This window comes from Alosa sapidissima, chromosome 1, assembly GCF_018492685.1.
Source record: "Alosa sapidissima isolate fAloSap1 chromosome 1, fAloSap1.pri, whole genome shotgun sequence".
Classification (NCBI taxonomy): Eukaryota; Metazoa; Chordata; class Actinopteri; order Clupeiformes; family Clupeidae; genus Alosa; species Alosa sapidissima.
Window position 1 is genome coordinate 30,968,154 of NC_055957.1, and position 19,179 is coordinate 30,987,332.

General features: G+C 49.5%; 1 protein-coding gene across 8 annotated transcripts in view; it reads left to right on the forward strand.

Annotated features, from left to right (window-relative positions):
* The window catches only part of lrba (LPS responsive beige-like anchor protein), a 197,891-nt gene that overhangs the window by 166,337 nt on the left and 12,375 nt on the right, over positions 1–19,179 (forward strand). For 6 of the 8 annotated variants that reach the window (XM_042065961.1, XM_042066115.1, XM_042066185.1 and 3 more), the window contains 6 exons: positions 2,255–2,422; positions 7,695–7,784; positions 11,172–11,364; positions 12,452–12,517; positions 16,096–16,251; positions 18,072–18,239. In XM_042065961.1, the coding sequence (XP_041921895.1) occupies positions 2,255–2,422; positions 7,695–7,784; positions 11,172–11,364; positions 12,452–12,517; positions 16,096–16,251; positions 18,072–18,239 (841 nt within the window). The remainder of the gene's footprint in view (positions 1–2,254; positions 2,423–7,694; positions 7,785–11,171; positions 11,365–12,451; positions 12,518–16,095; positions 16,252–18,071; positions 18,240–19,179) is intronic. The other 2 variants (XM_042066252.1, XM_042066333.1) reach the window with 1 other exon arrangement.

Below are 19,179 nucleotides of genomic sequence, written 5' to 3' on the forward strand. Positions count from 1 at the left end.
ACTTTAAAACCAGATTGAAGCCATTAGTGACTATACAAATCTAGTTCCAAAAATCTGACTGGATTGTTAACATATTTTCTATATCTAACCAGGGAGGATTGTCAAACTTAATCTAATGGCAGACATGTGGAGGACTTGGAGCCCCAAACTTTCATTATTATTTTTTATCACATCAGATCCTACATGTCTGCCATTGGATTAAGTTTGACTGGATTGTTTATGTGACAACAAGCAACATTTCTATGGCCTGATGCAGCTGCATTTGTATTATAGTTTGCAGTCGCAAAATTTCTTCTGAGTGGATTGTGAACAGCTTCCCCTTCAGGTTAAATTACGCCGCGTGCGTCTGCAGCTCCCTGCGCATGTATACGTGATCCCCTGCCTCCTCTCTCAGGGACCAGGCCTGCCTGACAGGCTTTGAAGCGACGCCGTCGTGATCATTTCCTCCTCCGCAGCCTTTGGGGGCAGAGGCGAGCGCCGGCTCCTGCCCCGGGCCTCATTAACATAGAGGCGTTCCTCCAGGGGGAGGGGTGCAGGTCTTCAATAACACGGCCCCTCGCTTTGTTTCCGCACGCTGATTGACACGAGATGGCGGCGCACATTAAATGCCCATCAGGCTCGGCATTAGTTTTGGAAACCGGGGAGCTGGGGACTGCCGAAAGGTCAGCGCTGCCAAATAATGAAGAGAGGGATATCCCTCCCCTCCTCTAGTACGCCCTCGCTCCATCCATTTTAGAAAGAGGAGAGAAAAAAAACAGCTTCTCCATCTTTCTTTGGATTTTAATAGATATGTATCCCCTAATAAAGGGGATTGGTTTTTGACACGTGGCTGTTAACATAATAACACGTACGCAGGCAAGCGGGGTGCTGGCAGACACATGTCTGGGCCGAGCCGCTCCCCTGAGACACTCCTGCTTCATGTTATTTTGTGTAATTGTGACGCCATGTGTATTTCTCCTCACTCCTGCCTGGTTTAATGTTGCCTTTTTAAGTGATCCCGCACTGTCATAAAGGACAAGAAACAAACGCGTCCATTAATGATGATGAAAAACACTTTAACCATCTCTCTTCGGCTGCTCATTGAGATCCATTTCCACGCCGTGACAGTCCCTGCTGGGGCTTTGGGCAGAGTGGACTGGAGAGCAGCCCTCCAAATGAGCCCTGTTGTAATCATCATAAACACTCCAAACTATTAACTCCGTTCTGTGGAAAGTGATTCTCTCCAGAACTGTAACCCAAGACCCTTCATGGCACATTTGCTCAAGTGCTCCCTTTTGGCCCTGACATTTAGGTATTTTTATTGATATTGTGCTGCTTTTCATAAAATCATTTATGGGAGATTGCAGCGGGCCATGGAGCGGTTCCTGTACGGGGAAATGTCACCCGTTTCTCTTCGTCTCTCCTCGTGCACCAACACAGCGCTCTAATTAAGAGTACAGCAGAGAATTAAAGTGAAATTAGCTGTCAGAAGGGCACATTTAAATGAGTGATGTGCCGGCTCAGGCAGTAAACATTTAAATGATATAAATGGCTGTTTAAGTGCACAGCTTAATGTCTGTCAGAGTATAATGTGACACAAGGCAGCAATGACAATCAAGAGTGCGTCACATTCTCATTTGGACACGTTTAGAGCCTTTGTGTCTCAACATCTTTGTGCAAATGAACACAATCGCTGCTTTTATGAGAATCCATAAACGCTCAGTGTGCTCTGCCAGCTAATGAAGGGAGAAACAGCTTGTAGCTTCAGCCTCATCGGGCTCATCAGACAATAACGTGCAAACATGTCTCTCTGCTCTTGTGTTAGAGTGACTCGGTGAATGATTGAGAAGAAACAGAAGACAAGTCCTGCATCATTTATGCTAATTGTCAATCTCTGGGAAACCATTTGTTTTCGTTTCAAGTCAATGTTCGCATCTCCTCCAGACCCTCCAGAAGATATCAAAATGTTGCTTCGGTCTCTTGGGTGTTTGCCTTATCTAGTGTGCATTGTTTATCCATTGCCTATGGAGTTAAACCAAGGTTGCTTTTTTTTGAGTCTTGGAGAGAGTGTGAGTACAGTATATGTGTATGCTCTGAATGAACTCTCAGGTATGGGGTGTAATGGGGTGAATACCTTAGAATGTAGGAAATCTTGAGCTATCCCTCAGGCTGTGTCTATACAGAAAACATTAGACAGGTGTAAGGCAGGTAATAACATTATCATAAAAAGCATCCAGTTCCTGAGTGTCCTTCTGTGTGTGTGTTCTCATTGTAGGCTCTGGAGAGTGAGTTTGTGTCCTGCCAGCTGCACCACTGGATCGACCTCATCTTCGGCTACAAACAGCAGGGCCCCGAGGCCGTGCGGGCGCTCAATGTCTTCTATTACCTGACCTACGAGGGAGCGGTCAACCTCAGCTCCATCAATGACCCCATGCTCAGAGAGGTCTGCCATACACTGCTACCACCAGCACACACCCTCTACACCACCACCACCATCAGCAGTCTGTACTACATGCCTTCAATATCCAGCTTCTTTTCCTTCTGTTTTGTTATATATATATATATATATATATATATATATATATATTTTGTTATGTAAGGGATAATGTTTAGAACGCCGGTCATTATTGGGAAAATAAGTCCCGACAGGGCGAACCAGACCCCGACGCGCCTGCGGAGGGGTCTTGTTTCGCCCTGAAGGGACTTATTTTTCCATAATGACCGGCGTTCTATACATTATCCCGCTTATTATACGGCTACTTGCCAAAACGAAAAAATAAACTCCACGATATGTCTCTTTACAATTAGGCCTATTTATTACCGTTTCGTCGTGGCTTTTGCTGAGAAACAAATAGTTTGCAACACACGCTGAACTTGAATCAAACATTCTTTAGAACACAGCTGATCAACCGTCTGCTTTCACTTTTGAATGAAGTTCCAATGCAAGAAGTGACGAATACTTCCGGAGTGATATGATCAGCAGCAAAAAACCCGTTGCCATTGACAGCGGTAATTATATGTTTGCAGCGGTAATTACATGAATTTATTTTACCGTAGAACGTTGGGAAATCCCATTCAAGTCAATGGAGCGTTCTACTTGTCTTGTGAAGAGCCGTGTAATAAATATATATATATATTTTTGTAGGGCAGCCGTGGCCTACTGGTTAGCACTTCGGACCTGTAACTGGAGGGTTGCCGGTTCGAACCCCGACCAGTAGGCACGGCTGAAGTGCCCTTGAGCAAGGCACCTAACCCCTCACTGCTCCCCGTGTGCCGCTGTTGTTGCAGGCAGCTCACTGCATCGGGATTAGTGTGTGCTTCACCTCACTGTGTGTGTTTCACTAATTCACGGATTGGGATAAATGCAGAGACCAAATTTCCCTCACGGGATCAAAAGAGTATATATACTTATACTATACTGTATAACAAGAGGTGTTGGTAATTCAAGCTAGAAGACAAATCTGTACTCTCCTGGAGTCAATTGTGTGACTATGCATAATTCATGGCGCTCTCTGGCAGCTTAGCCACACTGACATGGTTCCCTGACGGCTGACTAACAGTCAACACTAATGTGCTGCCTCTGGGAGAGCAGCGCTGGGCCTCTTCCTCACTCACGCCCACGCAGATACATCGCCTTCACTCACACACACCAGCAGAGCTCTCACTCACTCCGCTAAAGACACATCACATCACAGCACGCTCATCCCTGCCGTTATACAACAAGAAGCAGATCAAGGCAAACGGTGTCTAAAGAGCTTCACAATTAAGAGCGTTTGGCCTGTGACAGCCAGCTAAAAATGTATTCAGATTAGGAGAATATCTGGAATCCTGTTTGAGTTATTCAATCTTAAACAGAGGACTGGGGGCTTTAGAGGGACCTGAGACTGGAGCATGCTCAGGGGGTCTGTTCCAGTGCCCTTCATGCTTGGCGGCTGGACTGAGGTGGAGATGAGGGGGTGGGGCATGGAGCGCTGCGGAGCGCCTGATTGATGGCGCCAGTCAGGTCATTCCCATCCAGATGTGCTGAGCCCTCTCCACAGCATGCAGATTCATTACTGCACTCGCTCTCTCTCTCTCTCTCTCGCTGGGTCTATTATCCCGGCCCCTGCCTAATGCCCTCTGCCACTTGCAGCCTCTTTCACACTGAGCTGCCCCCTCTATCAGGGAGCCGATAAATCCACACCGCTGCTATCAAACCCTGGGATGATGTGCGAGCGCTGAATAAAAGCAGGGTGTCAGGGATGCCAGCCTCAGCAGGGCTCTGTGAATTGGCTCTCTGCACGGCTGGCGTGTCCAGATCATCACGTGACGGAGCCCACCTGAGGGACATTTGAGGGCACTCTTTGGCCACTCTTGTGTCACGCCCATCAGCGCTTTGTTTTGGCATGAACTACACTGTTTGTTTTTGTTACGATGTTTCTCGGAAGGGCAGTGCTTGTGAAGTGCTTGTGGTTGCTTTTGTATGTTTGGTTTGTCTTTTTGGGGTTTATTTTGATACAGCTCTGTCCTGTGCTGGAGGCACTCCCCCCTCCCTTCCTCTCCTCCCCCCTCCCCTCCTCTCCTCTCCTCTCCCCTCCCCTCCTCTCCTCTCCCCTCCCCTCCCCTCCTCTCCTCCCCTCCCCTCCTCTCCTCTCCCCCCCTCCCCTCCTCTCCTCTCCTCTCCTCTCCAGACGCAGACGGGAGCTGGGTGAACTGCTCTGCAGGCCGGCTTCAGAGAGCTTCATTAGTTGTATAAACAGACTGGTCGCTGCACCGCCAGCATGTTTGTGCGGAAGCAGGGCTGTGGCAGAGGAGGAAAAGCCTTAGGTTCTGGGCTACATCATACACACACACACACACACACACACACACACACACACATACTACTTTCCCTCCTTTTCTCCTTCTCTTTCCCTCTTTCCCTGCCGTGCACTCTTGTACTTTGTCACACACACACACACACACACACACAAGGAAAGGCCTGTGGCGTGTCAGACAGTCTGCCAGTATGTGTGAGTGTGCCTGGGCTGGGCTTGGCTGGGCTGGGCTGTGCCAGGGCTGCTCCTGGCTGCTGCACTGCTGCTTTCTGTCACACAGAACCAGACGACTGCAGAACAGAACAGACAAAGGAGAAGAGCGTCGAGCAGTGCACAGGAAAGAGGACAGCCTGGCAGTGCTGCCCTCTCATTTCAGTTGCACCAAAAAACACATGCTGCTGCTAAGTCACTGTGTGTGTGTGTGTGTGTGTGTGTGTGTGCGCGCGCGTGTGTGCGCGTGTGTGTGTGTGTGTGTGTGTTTGTGTGTGTTTGAGAGAGGAGAGAGTGGGAAAACACAGTCCAGACCCATACCATAATTACAGATTAATGACTAATGATTACCATCCTGCAGTGGCTGCTCCATTAAAGAGAGCTCTCCTGCATGCTGCGTGAGCAGAGGCCCTGAGCCCTTCACTCTGCTGCCTCCTCACACACAAACACAAAGCCCCAAACTGACCTTAATTTAGCCCCCTACAGTCACGCCTCACCTTCTCTCATATGCGCAAGGAACCCCATTATGGGAAATAAGAAGATTTGGTCACAGCTTGTTGTACATCCAAATTGCCTTGTCAAGGCCCTGAGTAAATCAGTGGGTGTGGGGCGGCCTGCTTGCCTGGCTGCTGAGGGCTGCTGCTGGCCCTGGTGGAGGGGGGGGGGGGGGGGGGTGGCATCATGTAAATGTGTGGAATATAGGGAGAGCTCATCAGACACGGGCCAGCACCCTCCGAGATTGGCTCCATCCTCCCCGCGGCCCGCCGCAGGCCGCACCCCCAGAAAGCCCTCTCCTGCCGGCCCTGTAAACGTCAGTGCAGGATTTAATGATGATGGGTTGGGTGCCTGCTAAAGATGCACCCCTGCATTAGCTTAAGCAAACGGGCTCCAAAACCCAGGGACATGACCTTCAGCTCGCAGATGACAGCCCCTTCACCCATCACCAGCACACATACACACGCACGCTGTTTCTCACGGACACGGGCGCTTCAGCACAGGGCTCTCCCCTCACTTCTGACTGCCAAGGTGGGCCCCTCAGCCCTGATGAGCTGCTCATGAGCTTGATCATGGCGTCGCTGGTTCGTCTCACGGATGGGCTGAAAGATCACTGGCTTTTCCCAGAGGCCGGGCGGCTTTGCCTGTGCTGAGACAAGAGATGTGCTGTTTTGTCCTTTTTGCATGACTAAACAGCTCGTCATCTGCTTTTACTGGTTTTGCCCTAATGAGACCAGCAGCAGATTTCCACTAACTTTGTTTCTCTAGAAGGGGGACAAGAGAAACACAGAGAGAGGGAAGGAGGTGGTGGAGTAGAGAAGCATGGGAGATGTAGTCTAAGAAGGAAGGAGGTGGTGGAGTAGAGAAGCATGGGAGATGTAGTCTAAGAGGGAAGGAGATGGTGGAGTAGAGAAGCATGTGAGATGTAGTCTAAGAGGGAAGGAGGTGGTGGAGTAGAGAAGCATGGGAGATGTAGTCTAAGAGGGAAGGAGGTGGTGGAGTAGAGAAGCATGGGAGATGTAGTCTAAGAGGGAAGGAGATGGTGGAGTAGAGAAGCATGGGAGATGTAGTATAAGAGGGAAGGAGATGGTGGAGTAGAGAAGCATGTGAGATGTACTGTAGTCTAAGAGGGAAGGAAAGGAGAAGAGATGGTGTCCAAGGAATGGAGAGATGAGGAGTAGGAGGTTCAGCATCCAAAAGAAAGAAAAGAAAGGACAGAGAGAGAGCTCTGCAGTCGAGCGCCCCCACCTCCTGCGGTGGGACAGATAGGAGCGTGGGCTGGTGGAGAGGAGAGCAGTGAGCGGCTCTCTGCTTATTCTCATCCAGTGGAACATCAGGGACGGGCCCACTCACACAGCCAGCGCTCACATGGAAATCCCATCTGCAGGGCCTCCTCACGGCTCTCGTCTGACGCTCACATGGAAAAAGCTTGGTTCTCAGACACTAAACCACATGGACACGTCACCGCACCAACGCTGTAACATTGTCATAGACACACACAGACAGGCTCTCAGACAAACACAGACAAGGACAAACCAACGCACACACACACAAACATGAATGCAGATATATGCCAGCATTGCACACACACAGTCTCTGAACAGTGACCACTCACCTTCTCATCTCTCTACTTCACACACACTCACACTCACCACCTGACTTCATTGCTGTCACTACTGATTTTACTCTTGATATTTTTTAGATTTCACCCTTATGGAAAACACACGCACACGTACACTCTCATACACACACAAACACACATGGGGGCGGTGGTAGTGTAGTGATTTAAGGAGATGGGCTAGTGTGCAGTAGCCTGAAAGTTGTGGGTTCAATTCCCGGCTTCCACCGGTGTGCCATTGAGCAAAGCACTTAACCCCAAGTTGCTCCTGGGACAATGTAATTGACATATGTGAGTCACTTTGGACAACAGTGTCTCCTAAATGTAAATGTACACAGAAAAACACTCTCATACACATACACACTCTACACATTCTGCACACATCCACTCTCATACACATCCAGTTCATAGACTGCGCAGTAGAGTGATGTAGTCCAGACCTTGTGAGCTGTGTTCTCAGGTGACATTTATGGTCCTATATCTCTTCATTAGTGCCATCTAACACTCCTAACTTCTGTGTCTACCACCCCCCAATCTCTCTTTCTCTTTCTCTCTCTTTCTCTTTCTCTCTCTCTCACTCTCTCTCTTTCTCTTAGGCGGTTGAATCTCAGATCAGGAGCTTTGGACAAACACCCTGTCAGCTACTCATAGAGCCACACCCGCCAAGGAGCTCAGCCATGCAGGTGGTGAGTTACATATGTACAAACTCACTCACTACACACACACACACACACACACACATATATGTATCTCACGTCTCCACACCCAATGCAGATACACATGCACACTTCCACTCATAATCATACACATGTAGCGCTGTGACTTCAGCACACCCACAGATGCACCCTGTTCCCATGCACACGGACAGTAAGCTCAGCCTGCTCTTGAGAGCATTGTGTCCTCCGGGATCATCCATCCCCTGGCCCAAACACACACAAGCACTCAAATCTACACTAGGTAATGCTTTCTTACTTGGACACACACACTTACACACACACACACACACACACACACACACACACACACACTTACACACACACTCATGCTGTGCTCTGATGACCCCCATCTGCTTAGCCTCAGAGCAGACTCTTTTCTTTTGCCTTCTTTTCCCGCTCCATCATTGGCATCTCCTGGTTGTTATTATTATCCTTTTTTGAGCATCCAAACATGGATCCTACCGGGCTGTTTGAGGCAGAGGAGAAGTGGGATGAAGGACGTGGATTACAAGTGGAAAATGGTTTCTCAGCAGGAGAGGCAGGGGACTAATGGCCCTGATGTGACAAGCCTCCAGGCTTGTGTGTGTGTGTGTGTGTGTGTGTGTGTGTGTGTGTGTGTGTGTGTGTGTGTGTGTGTGTGTGTGTGTGTGTGTGTGTGTGTGTGTGTCTGTGTGTCTGTGTGTGTGTGTGTGTCTGTGTGTGTGTGTGAGTGAGAGAGAGAGAGAGAGAGAGAACGAGAGAGAACGAGAACAGAAGAGAACAGTATAAATTTCTCTGTCAAGCGACCCCCAGTGTTTGTAGCACTGTGAAGGTATTTGGCATGTGACTGTGCTGCACTCTCCCTCTCTCTTTTCCATCCACACTGAAGCCCTATAAAGAGGCTGGAGGCAGAGGCAGCTCTCAGCAGGCCTACAGTATGTTTTGTGAGGGTCTGGGTTGAAAGTGTTGGTGATTTTTGGCCTCTCCTGGTTTACTGTAACCAGAGCTTTACTGGGCTGGCTTTAGCCATGTCGGGAAACACGCCCCCCCCCCCCGTACGGCCGCAGTAAAGCCGGCTGCCATGGGCAGAGATAAGAGGTGCAGTGAGATGAAGACCAAACCCCGGCAGGCCAGGAGGTTCCTGCAGGAGGCCAGCCAGCTACTGCAGGAGCCGACCCAACTCCCCACTCTCAGACCTTATGAGAGCCACTGGACTGACAGAGCAGCGCACGTGACACGTGATGAATACTGTGCCTTCCCAGCGCTCATCAGTTTTCGGAAAGCTGTGAGCATTTTTAGATGGAGCTCTTATGAGCCTTTACACTTCTTTTGCCTAGTAAGCACAGGGAATATAATTAGATCTACATAAAGAGTATGTATTCGATTAGTTTCTTCTCCTCTTCTGAATCATTTAGTCTCTGCCTGCATTCTTTGACTTGTAGGCGAGGCAGACGAGAAAGTGCTTACTACAGCAGTAATGATGAAACTGCCACGTTTTATGAATTAAATTTGATAGTAGCCAAGTAGCCAGAAAAGCATTGTTATTAGAAGGCTACTTGTGTAGAGCGTAGCAGGCTTTTGTGTGTGAAATCAAATGAAATCCCTACTTCAGTTCTGCCATCTTTACACTTGAAAATGTATGCAGTGCAGTGGAGGGGCAGATGCATGCACACATTGCACTAGTTCAGTTACAGGGTACCTATAGGGGTTTGGTTAGATCAAGGAGGATTTCCTATGGTTTGTCGAGCACATTATGCTTTGAATCCTAATATCACGTCAGCACTCCACAGGCCATTTTGATCCCAAACGCTCTCTCACCCACGTGCGTTCACCATCATTGTTTATGTGGTTTGAAGTCATTTGTCACATTTGATTGTACTGCTTTGAGTTCAGTGGGAGTGTGTATGTGAGTCTGCTCTGATTCCCATGACGCAGCTCTTCCTGTTTTCCTCTCTGGTCCCTGTAGCCTCTCCCCTGCGCTTCCCATCCATCTCTCTCAGTGTCTCGTCCTCAGTGTCCATCTCTCTCACTCCTGCTCACTCGTCCTCAGTGTCCATCTCTCTCACTCACCCCTGCTGACTCGTCCTCAGTGTCCCGTTTCTCTTGGCTTTGTTTGTCTCCCTCTCACCTGGTTGACCTCTCCGCAGTCCCCTCACTCGTTCGTTCTTTCCTCTGTCTCTCTCACTCGTTCGTTCTCTCTCCTCTGTCTTTCTCTCACTCATGCTTTCTCTTTCCTCTGTCTTTCTCTCACTGTAATGACTTTGTCAGAAGCACTATGTGGCTGTCAGACTTGAGGATTTGGCTCTATGTGCTTTTGACATAAAGCATAGACATCATAATTTTAACACACACGCACACATACACACACACACACACACACACACACACACACACACACACACACACACACACACACACGCACACGCACACGCACACGCACACGCATACCCTTTTAGGTACTTGAACAAGAATCCTTATGGGCCAGTGGAGGTCATGAGCACCACAGAAGGACAACCTTTGGCATGAGTCCTGCACCAGATATGCAGCCAGCGTTCACTTCCTATTTTCCAACACAGTACATTTCAGCCCTTAATATCATCTGTTTACCCAGGGCATTCAGATGTTTGAACTAGTGTCTTGGTAACACGTGCACACACACACTCACACACTTTCTCTATTACCATCTTGTTGATGTAATTTCACAGATTTATATCAAAGTCATAAGCATAGCAGAATTGTTTTGCTGTCAGTGGAAGTTTCTGCATCGTTCAATGGCCGACAGTCTGTTTGAGCTGCACATCATATTCATTTGGGAACAAATAGCTCAGAACGTAGCAGCAGGCCAGACGCATCCATCCCATCGTGCGCGGTTGCGTGAGGCCAGCCAGTGATTACCCACTGCTGTTGCTTCTTAATCCTCCCGTGGTAAGAGATCTCTCTTTGAATGTCAAACTGAGAAGTGCACTTGATGGTTGACTGACTTCAGGACTGTGCAATCATGTCGGGTTTTTTTTAAAGCTCCTGTTAGTGCTGCTCTGCTCCGTGCGCTGCTCCCCACTGCTCCCCCCTCTGCTCCTCAGGGCCTGCTGTGCTCCTCATGTCACCGCGCCGCTTGCAGCATCAGTGCTCTTGTGATGAGGTCATCGTTACGAGACGGTTTTGGCTGCACCGGTGTCATTTGGAGCATGGCAACGCACTCCTCCTGCTCTTGGCGTCGTCCGTGCTTGAGCTTCACTTCTGCTGGCTTCCTAACTTGCGTTTCTCTTCACCTCTCCTCCATCCTCCCTCCATCCTCCCTTCCCTCTCTCACCCCCACCCCTCCCGTCTGTGTGTGCGCGCGTGGCTCCCCCTCTCTCTCCCGGTCATCGGTCTCAACAGTATCTCCTCCTGCAGACACCGCTGATGTTCACAGAGCAGATGCAGCAGGACGTCATCATGGTGCTGAAGTTCCCTTCCAACTCCCCGGTCACCCATGTGGCGGCCAACACCCAGCCCGGCCTGGCCAACCCCGCCATCATCACCGTCACCGCCAACCGCCTCTTCTCCGTCAACAAGTGGCATGGCCTCACCGGTGAGTCTCAGCACATGTAGAGGAAGAGCGTCAAGTGCACTCTGAACATTCCTATGGCCACCACAAAACACTACTGACATGAACTAAGATATGTTTTATATGTGAAGTATTATACACACTCAGCTCAGCTACTTAGCTACTTCCTGTATATATGCTCACCCAAATCTTCCAAACAGACACTGAAGAGATGGATGGAGGGATGGATGGATGGAGGGAGGGATGGATGGATGGAGGGATGTCTATCTTGAGAGATAGAGTTGAGTGTGTGCTGGTGTGTTGTGGTGTGGAGAGCCCGTCTGTCGGCTGACCTGGGAAGTCACTCACGTCTGAGGCGCTACGGCAGCTCTGGGCCTGCGAGCTCAGAATAAAATGTGACACTTCCACTGGTCAGCATTAGGGTTCCTGTCCACTCTCATCAGTCAGGGCTCACTCCCGCTCCTGCTCCTCTTTATTTAGTTTACGTCAATCCATCTGCATGGGCAAGCCCCCGGGCCATCCACCAGAGGGGGGGGGGGAGTGGAAGCCAGCATCAAGGCATGGCGCATATGAGGAGCCTTTCTGATTCCCCTTCTGAGCTCATGTAACTGTGGAGGAGGCTGGAAGGGCTGCTTTTTGCGCTGCTTGAAATTGCTTCACCGCTCCCTGTTTGGCTATTCTCTGGGATGTCTGAAGCCTAATTGACAGCGTACAGCTAGAGTTCACATGAGAGCTCATATTATAGTCCCAGTTGTAACGCCTTTTATTTGTAGTCTGGCCCACTGTCTCACACACACGCACACACACTTCCAGGTCAGCGATGGCGGGAGTTGTTCTATGGCGCTCCTATATTGATGGTGTTTATTTCAGCAGTAGGATGTGTCCCAAGTGCTTGAGCAGTGTGTGCTGTGGTTGGCGGGCAGCTTTTCCTCTGGGTCTCCGTTGGATGGAACACAAATTCTCTCTGATAGTTCAGCAGCGCAGGAAATGACTTTTTAGCATCCTTCATAAATAAGACACCCCCTCCCCAACAGGCCACATGACTACAGTATTAATACCATTTCTCATTCTCTCTCTCTCTCTCTCTCTCTCTCCACCACTCTCTCTGCAGGTCATCAAGGCTCTTCTGTTCAAGATCAGCAGTACCAGCTGCCAGTGGAGATCGACCCTCTGATAGGTCAGTTTCTTGTCTGTCATTGCCATGACGACAGCCCTGGGTGGAGATTGCTGTTGTTTTTCACCCAAACTGCCAGGCGCACTTGCCACTACGGCACGAGGCATTTGCATGCAAATTGGAATGCAATGAGCTGTGGCTTACCCTGTATTTCATCATTTCTCCCTCCCTTCCTCCCTCTCTCTCTCTTTCTCTCTCTCTCCCTCTCTCTCCTTTTCTCCTCTTCACCCTCTCTTTAATGTGACTCAGTGAAGAGTGTGTGTGTCAGACAGATGAATATGAATGGTGTAATAATGTGTGGAGCTGAGCGTTGTGCTCCGTGCCTGCTGTCAGGACAATATGGCCTCCTGTGCCACGGCTCCCTGGACGCTCACCGCTCCGACTTGTTGATGAGAGGACACGAACAAAGGAGAAAAAAGAAACATAGAGAACCCCCTGTTTTTATCCATAGTGATTTTATCTCTCTTTTTGAAATTGCTAAATGATCCATTTCTACAATAATTAAAGGCACACTATGCAACATTTTCACCTTTATGAAACCAATTTGATAGTAAACAAACTTGTAATAGGCAAATCGTTCACCTAGCATAGCTGGACATAGTTTTTGCCTGTTGTTACTCCTAAATCACGAGAAGTTTGCTATTTATAATAGCAGAGTAACATATAAATACATCGTGATTCTAGAGGGAGCTCTAAACTCGCCAAAAATACCTAAACCAGCATAGTGTACCTTTAAGAGCTACAATATATCTCAAAAATTCAGGTTGCAAATCGTATAAATAGGTTCACCATTGATTAAAGGATGGAAATCATGGAGATCATGCTAAGAACGATCAGAATGGACTCAAACTGACCTCAACAACCCCATGGACATTACAGTATATGGTATTGTTTGTTCTTCCTCCATCTTGCCCTCCCCCTCCCATCTTTCCTCCGCATCAGTAGGAAGGTCCAGGATTCTTGTGCCTGTCCTCTCACCCCTTTCTCCCCTTTTATGGACCTCCCGCTCAGACTGTGGTCATGTGACCTCTCCCCGTCCACATCTGCTCTAGCCCTCCTTCAACACCAGACCCGCTGGCAGTCCACTCAGTAGCCTCTGCTCAGAGTTGCGGCTGGCCTGCACCACTAGCTGCTGTTCATTGTTAGTGGATTGTGTTTTGTTATAAAATGTTCACTGGCCAGTTAAAAGCGTCTCAGCCTCATTGGATGGCTGTGTGTTCTATAGGTGTGATGTTCTGCTCTCAACCAGAGTTTTAGTCTGTCATGTAGTTTGTGTATGTGAAAGTGTTTTATGGAAGGGGAGGGGAGGGGAGGCGGGGGGGGGGGGGGGGGGTGGATGGAGAGGGATGGATGGCTGTCGTAGCTGAGCCAGTGTTGGGTGTGTGGCTCTGAGGTTCCTGTGTGGTGGCTGGTGGTTAAGGCCACAGATGTGTGGGTGCTATTGACTGGCCCTAATGAGGATTTGAAGAGTGTGTAATGATATGCTGTCAGCAGGTGTGGACACGCTCCCAGCCAATCAATACGCTGGCTCCTAAGTGGTGCGCACTAGAAGGAATTGATTAGGTTTTCATGCACTGGCAAAGGAGTGAGGGAGCGAGAGGGGCAGCTCTGAGTGCTGAGGAGAAGACTGAGGGAGCGAGAGGGGCAGCTCTGAGTCCTGGGGAGAGGACTGAGGGAGCGAGAGGGGCAGCTCTGAGTCCTGAGGAGAGGAGTAAAGGAGCGAGAGGGGCAGCTCTGAGTCCTGAGGAGAGGAGTAAAGGAGCGAGAGGGGCAGCTCTGAGTCCTGAGGAGAGGACTGAGGGAGCGAGAGGGGCAGCTCTGAGTCCTGAGGAGAGGAGTAAAGGAGCAAGAGGGGCAGCTCTGAGTCCTGAGGAGCGGACTGAGGGAGCGAGAAGGGCAGCTCTGAGTCCTGGTAAAGGAGTAAAGGAGCGAGAGGAGCAGCTCTGAGTCCTGAGGAGAGGAGTAAAGGAGCGAGAGGGGCAGCTCTGAGTCCTGGGGAGAGGACTGAGGGAGCGAGAGGGGCAGCTCTGAGTCCTGAGGAGAGGACTGAGGGAGCGAGAGGGGCAGCTCTGAGTCCTGAGGAGAGGACTGAGGGAGCGAGAGGGGCAGCTCTGAGTCCTGAGGAGAGGATGGATGGTGGAGAGAGGGTGGGAACAGAGAGGACGGGAGGCTGTGAGATCTCGTCCGACCCTGAAGCCTGTCATGTGAGCGGAATGTTAGTTTGTTTCAAGGGTTAAGGTTTAAGCTGAATATGTCAGTGTTGTATTTATAGTCGTCTTACTCGGTGGTTGTCCAGGACAGGTCTCTGCTCTATTCTGCCTAATTTCTGGTTCTCCGTGAGAAACATGACATATCCTCTTTGTGTACGAGTGCGCCATTTTTCTTTTCTTCCTCAAAAAGTGTCATCTCTGTATTTATGCAGCCTACATTCCTTGGTAGGCCAACTTTAAACACTGTAAATTCTAACTGACTGCTAGGACAGCTTGGTGTTCCTGTGTGTGTGTGTGTGTGTGCGTGCGTTTGTGTGTGTGTGCGTGTGTGTGCGTGTGTTTGGATGGAATAGGCCACTGGTGTGTGTCATGGTGTCTCTCACCTGTTTCTAAATGTTTTTTGTGCTGCTGTGTGTGTGTGTGTCGTTGTCTAGAGGAGTAAAACACTCATGGGTTGTTCCTTCCCTTTGGCATGCCACTGTCTGCAGTGGTCACTCTTCCCCCTCTCCCTCTCCCTGCCTCATGTTCCATCTCCGTATCTGAACCTCTCTCTGACCGTCTCTCTGTTCTCTTTTGCCTCCTAACTTGCGACTCAGCAGTTTGCGGCCGAGTCCTTTATTTACGGCGGCGGGGTGGGGGTCTCAGGCACTGCTCTCATGGAGAGCTGGGCTGCTGCGGCCGGCGCTGGCTGTGAGAAGGAGGGCCTCTCCCGGCGTGTGAGTCGGAGAGCGCGAGGAAGCGCTCCGTCGTTAGGGTAGTTTATGTGCTCAGCCACAAATCACGCCTGTGTGAAAATCATAAATGCCCACCGCCGGCAACCTCATATTTTTTGTTGTAAGGGTTTAACGTCCGTTTCAGTGTTGGAGAGAAGTGGGAGTAAAATTCATGACATTCTCTTTCTTTTTTCAGTTGAAAGCTGCTCACTCTCAAACATTCCCTGGGTCTGTCCACCCCCCCCCCCCCCCACCCACCCACATTTGTCAGCTTACCTTCATTCCTCTCCTTCTGTCCTGCTTCCCCACGTCTGTGGCTGTGCTCGGCCTGCTCCAATCCTTCACCACCAACCGTTCCACACACACGCCAACACTACAGAGGCTTTTTGTCAACTTCACGTTGTGTACAATGAGTCTGTCTTGATGAAAGATTGATTTCTATGAGAACTCTTTTCTCCTATAGCTGCTCTGTTCATTTCCCCTCTTTCTACCGTTATTCTCTCGTTCAATCTGTTCTCTAAAGAAACACAGCTCTAGTTGTACTGCCCTTTTATAGGAGACTTCTGTCAAGCTGATCCCTCGTCTGTCTGTCTGTCTGTCTGTCTGTTTGTCTGTGCGTTGCTAATGATGGCTCTCCTTCTCTGTGCCGGTCTCTCAGCCAGTAATGTGGGCACTCACCGGCGGCAGATCTCCGACCTGCTGGACCAGAGTATCCAGGTCCACTCCCAGTGCTTCACCATCACCGCTGACAACCGCTTCATCCTGCTCTGTGGCTTCTGGGACAAGAGCTTCCGCGTCTACTCCACGGACTCAGGTAACCACGGCGACCCAAGCCTCGGACTGGCGGGGGAGGGGGCGGTGGCGCGGGGATGGTGTTTGGGGGCGAGAGGTCACGAATGAGCCCCGCGCGTTTGAGACAGCTCCATTTCACACGTGTGCACACACACCACACACACACACACACACCTTTTTTCTTCACACTCCCCTGTGAGTACACTGCGTCCACCCATCTACACATCTACATGGGGCCCACACAATTCAATTTCAGAGGGCAAGGATCTCATTGTGAGACAGATGGAAGGCTGGAAAGAGAAACAGAGAATAGAGCCGAGAGGCTAATGGAGAAATAGGGCTCTGTGTGTGTGTGTGTGTGTGTGTGTGTGTGTATGTGTGTATGTGGGGGGGGGGGGGGGGGGGTGTTGAGGCTGTGCCATGCTCAGTGTAGTGTATGTGCTGTATATGGGAGCATATGGGGGTATGTTTGAGTAGGGGTTACACTGGCACACTGAGCAGTTTATCTTATCATTAAGAGCTGATGGGCCGGCTCTGTGTCAATCAGCCACTGATTGCATTAGTGTGCTGTTGGTCTAGCCGGGCCTCACGTCCATTGCCTTTGTATAGTGCCCATAGAAAACAATGCTGCTCCAGTATATATCCAGAGACTAATGACTTAGCCACAGAGTTTCCAGTGGTGTGGAGGATATTGCCAAATATCTAACGGTTGCGTTGAATCATTTGGACTGTGTGTGTTTGGCTCTGGTGTGTGTCCTACAGCCGTGTGGAGGTGTTGTCTGAACAGAACAGTAGCAGTAATTAAGCCAGCGCAGCGGGAGCAGACTTCTCCCTGTCACTCACTGGGGCTCGCTGGGGCTCGCTGGGCTGCTGGGCGGCTGTTGGGTTGGGCTGGGTTATGTTCGACAGCACAGAGCAGCGCAGAGCAGAGCTCACAGCCCAGTGTGTGGCTACAGCTCCTGCACTACGGAGCTACTAATTATCAGACTGATGTTGATGCACAGAAATAAATGTCATCTGCAGCACTGGAGTTGGCAATGAAAATATACACACACTGACCATTGAGGTCAGCACATTCACATACACACACACACACATGCACACTGTTATGCCATCATATAGACAGGCATACAAGCCCCTTACTTCAGCCTGCAATCTGACAGCAATTACCACGCACACATACAGAGAGAAAGAAAGACACAGAGACAGAGAGACCCATGGACAGGACACACACACACACACACACAATTCTCAAGACCAAATATTTACACTCCTGTAAAAATCAGTCTGTGATGTGTGTAGACTGGTTAACAGATAGCAGACGCCTTCCAAAGTCTCGCACCACTTCATATAGGAGTTCTTCACATAGCAGCAGTCTGAGTGCATGCGTGCATGCGTGTGTGTGTGTGTGTGTGTTGTATGCTATTTAATTTAATAGCTGGGTATTTCATGCCTTATGTTTCTTCCCAGAGGTCAGTTAAATTGGTTTGCAAATAATATATAATCTTATTTGTGAGTTAAATTTATATGATAAGATTTCAGTTATATACTCTGATGTAATTGCTAGCATTTCTCCAGATGTAATAATAATGTAAAATATTATTAATATAAGTAAAATATGAATATCACCTTCCTGTCCTTTACTGTTGTACTGCGCTAGAGGCATCTGTACAACAGGAGGATATTGGTTCCAGTCTAGCAGCCATAAATTGCTCTAATGAATTAATCATGTGTGACAATATTAGTGAATTACATTATGCTTCAATATTTCAAATGTTTGTTGTAATATTTAAATGCCAGACCCCTGCAGTAGCTTAACATAGGGTGTGTGTTTTCTGACAGGGAAACTCACTCAAATTGTGTTTGGCCATCGGGACGTGGTGACGTGTCTGGCGCGCTCCGAGTCCTACATCGGGGGCGACTGCTACATGCTGTCCGGCTCCAGGGACGCCACCCTGCTGCTCTGGTACTGGAACGGCAAGCACAACAGCATCGGAGAGAACCCTGGAAGTAAGCACCCCTGCCAGACCACAACACCTCACACAGACACATGTAGTGGCTCTCTCACGGCTGAATCTGACCCCATAAGAGCTGGACGGAAGTGCAGACCTCTCAGATGCTAGGAGACATCACTTAGTCTAAAGCACTTAATGTTGAATAAAACCCTTCTCTGTATCTTATCGGAAAACCTCCCCTGTGCGTAAGAGTAGTCTCTTACTCTTAACCATAGAATGCAATAGCATTGGCTAAATAACCACATTGGTAATGGGCAGTGTGGATTCCTCTGCTCTTCACTCACAAATTTGCTCTCTCTCTCTCTCTTTCTCTCTCTCTCTCTCTCTCTCTCTCTCTCTCTCTCTCTCGCTCGCTCTCGCTCACACACACACACAGAGCCATGTGACAGGCCCAACACAGTGATTTACAGCTCACTCTGTGGAGCTACAGCAAGTTTCATCTGACCACAGCAGGCCTCTTTCACACAGATTGGGTTTCAGGCCACTATTGAGCCGCAAATGGGTTCTGCCTGCGTTTGCATCTGTGAAAGAGACGTGCGTGTGTGCGTTTGTGTGTGTGTGTGTGTGTGTGTGTGTGTGTGTAAGTGAAAGTTAGAGAAGGCCACTAGCAGTGAGAGTGTGTGACTAGTGGGGTCGCAGGCACATCAAAGTTCAAGCCCATCCATCTCGGCTCTATAAAGTGCAGAGCCCAGGGAGGCGGCGGCCTGCTCACACACTAACATATGGCCACAGCGGCAGCTTCAAACAGCCACCTCTCCGTGTGTTAATCCAGCACACACACGTACACTACACTCTGTTAAGTGCCCTGTTGCAAATGGAGCACTATTTATGACTGACCAAAATTGAGTTAATTAAGCACATCGCCGCATTCATCTTGTTGAGGTCAATGTGGTGATGTAAGCTTCCTGCTTGCTTGGGAGTGTTGGCGTTTTCCA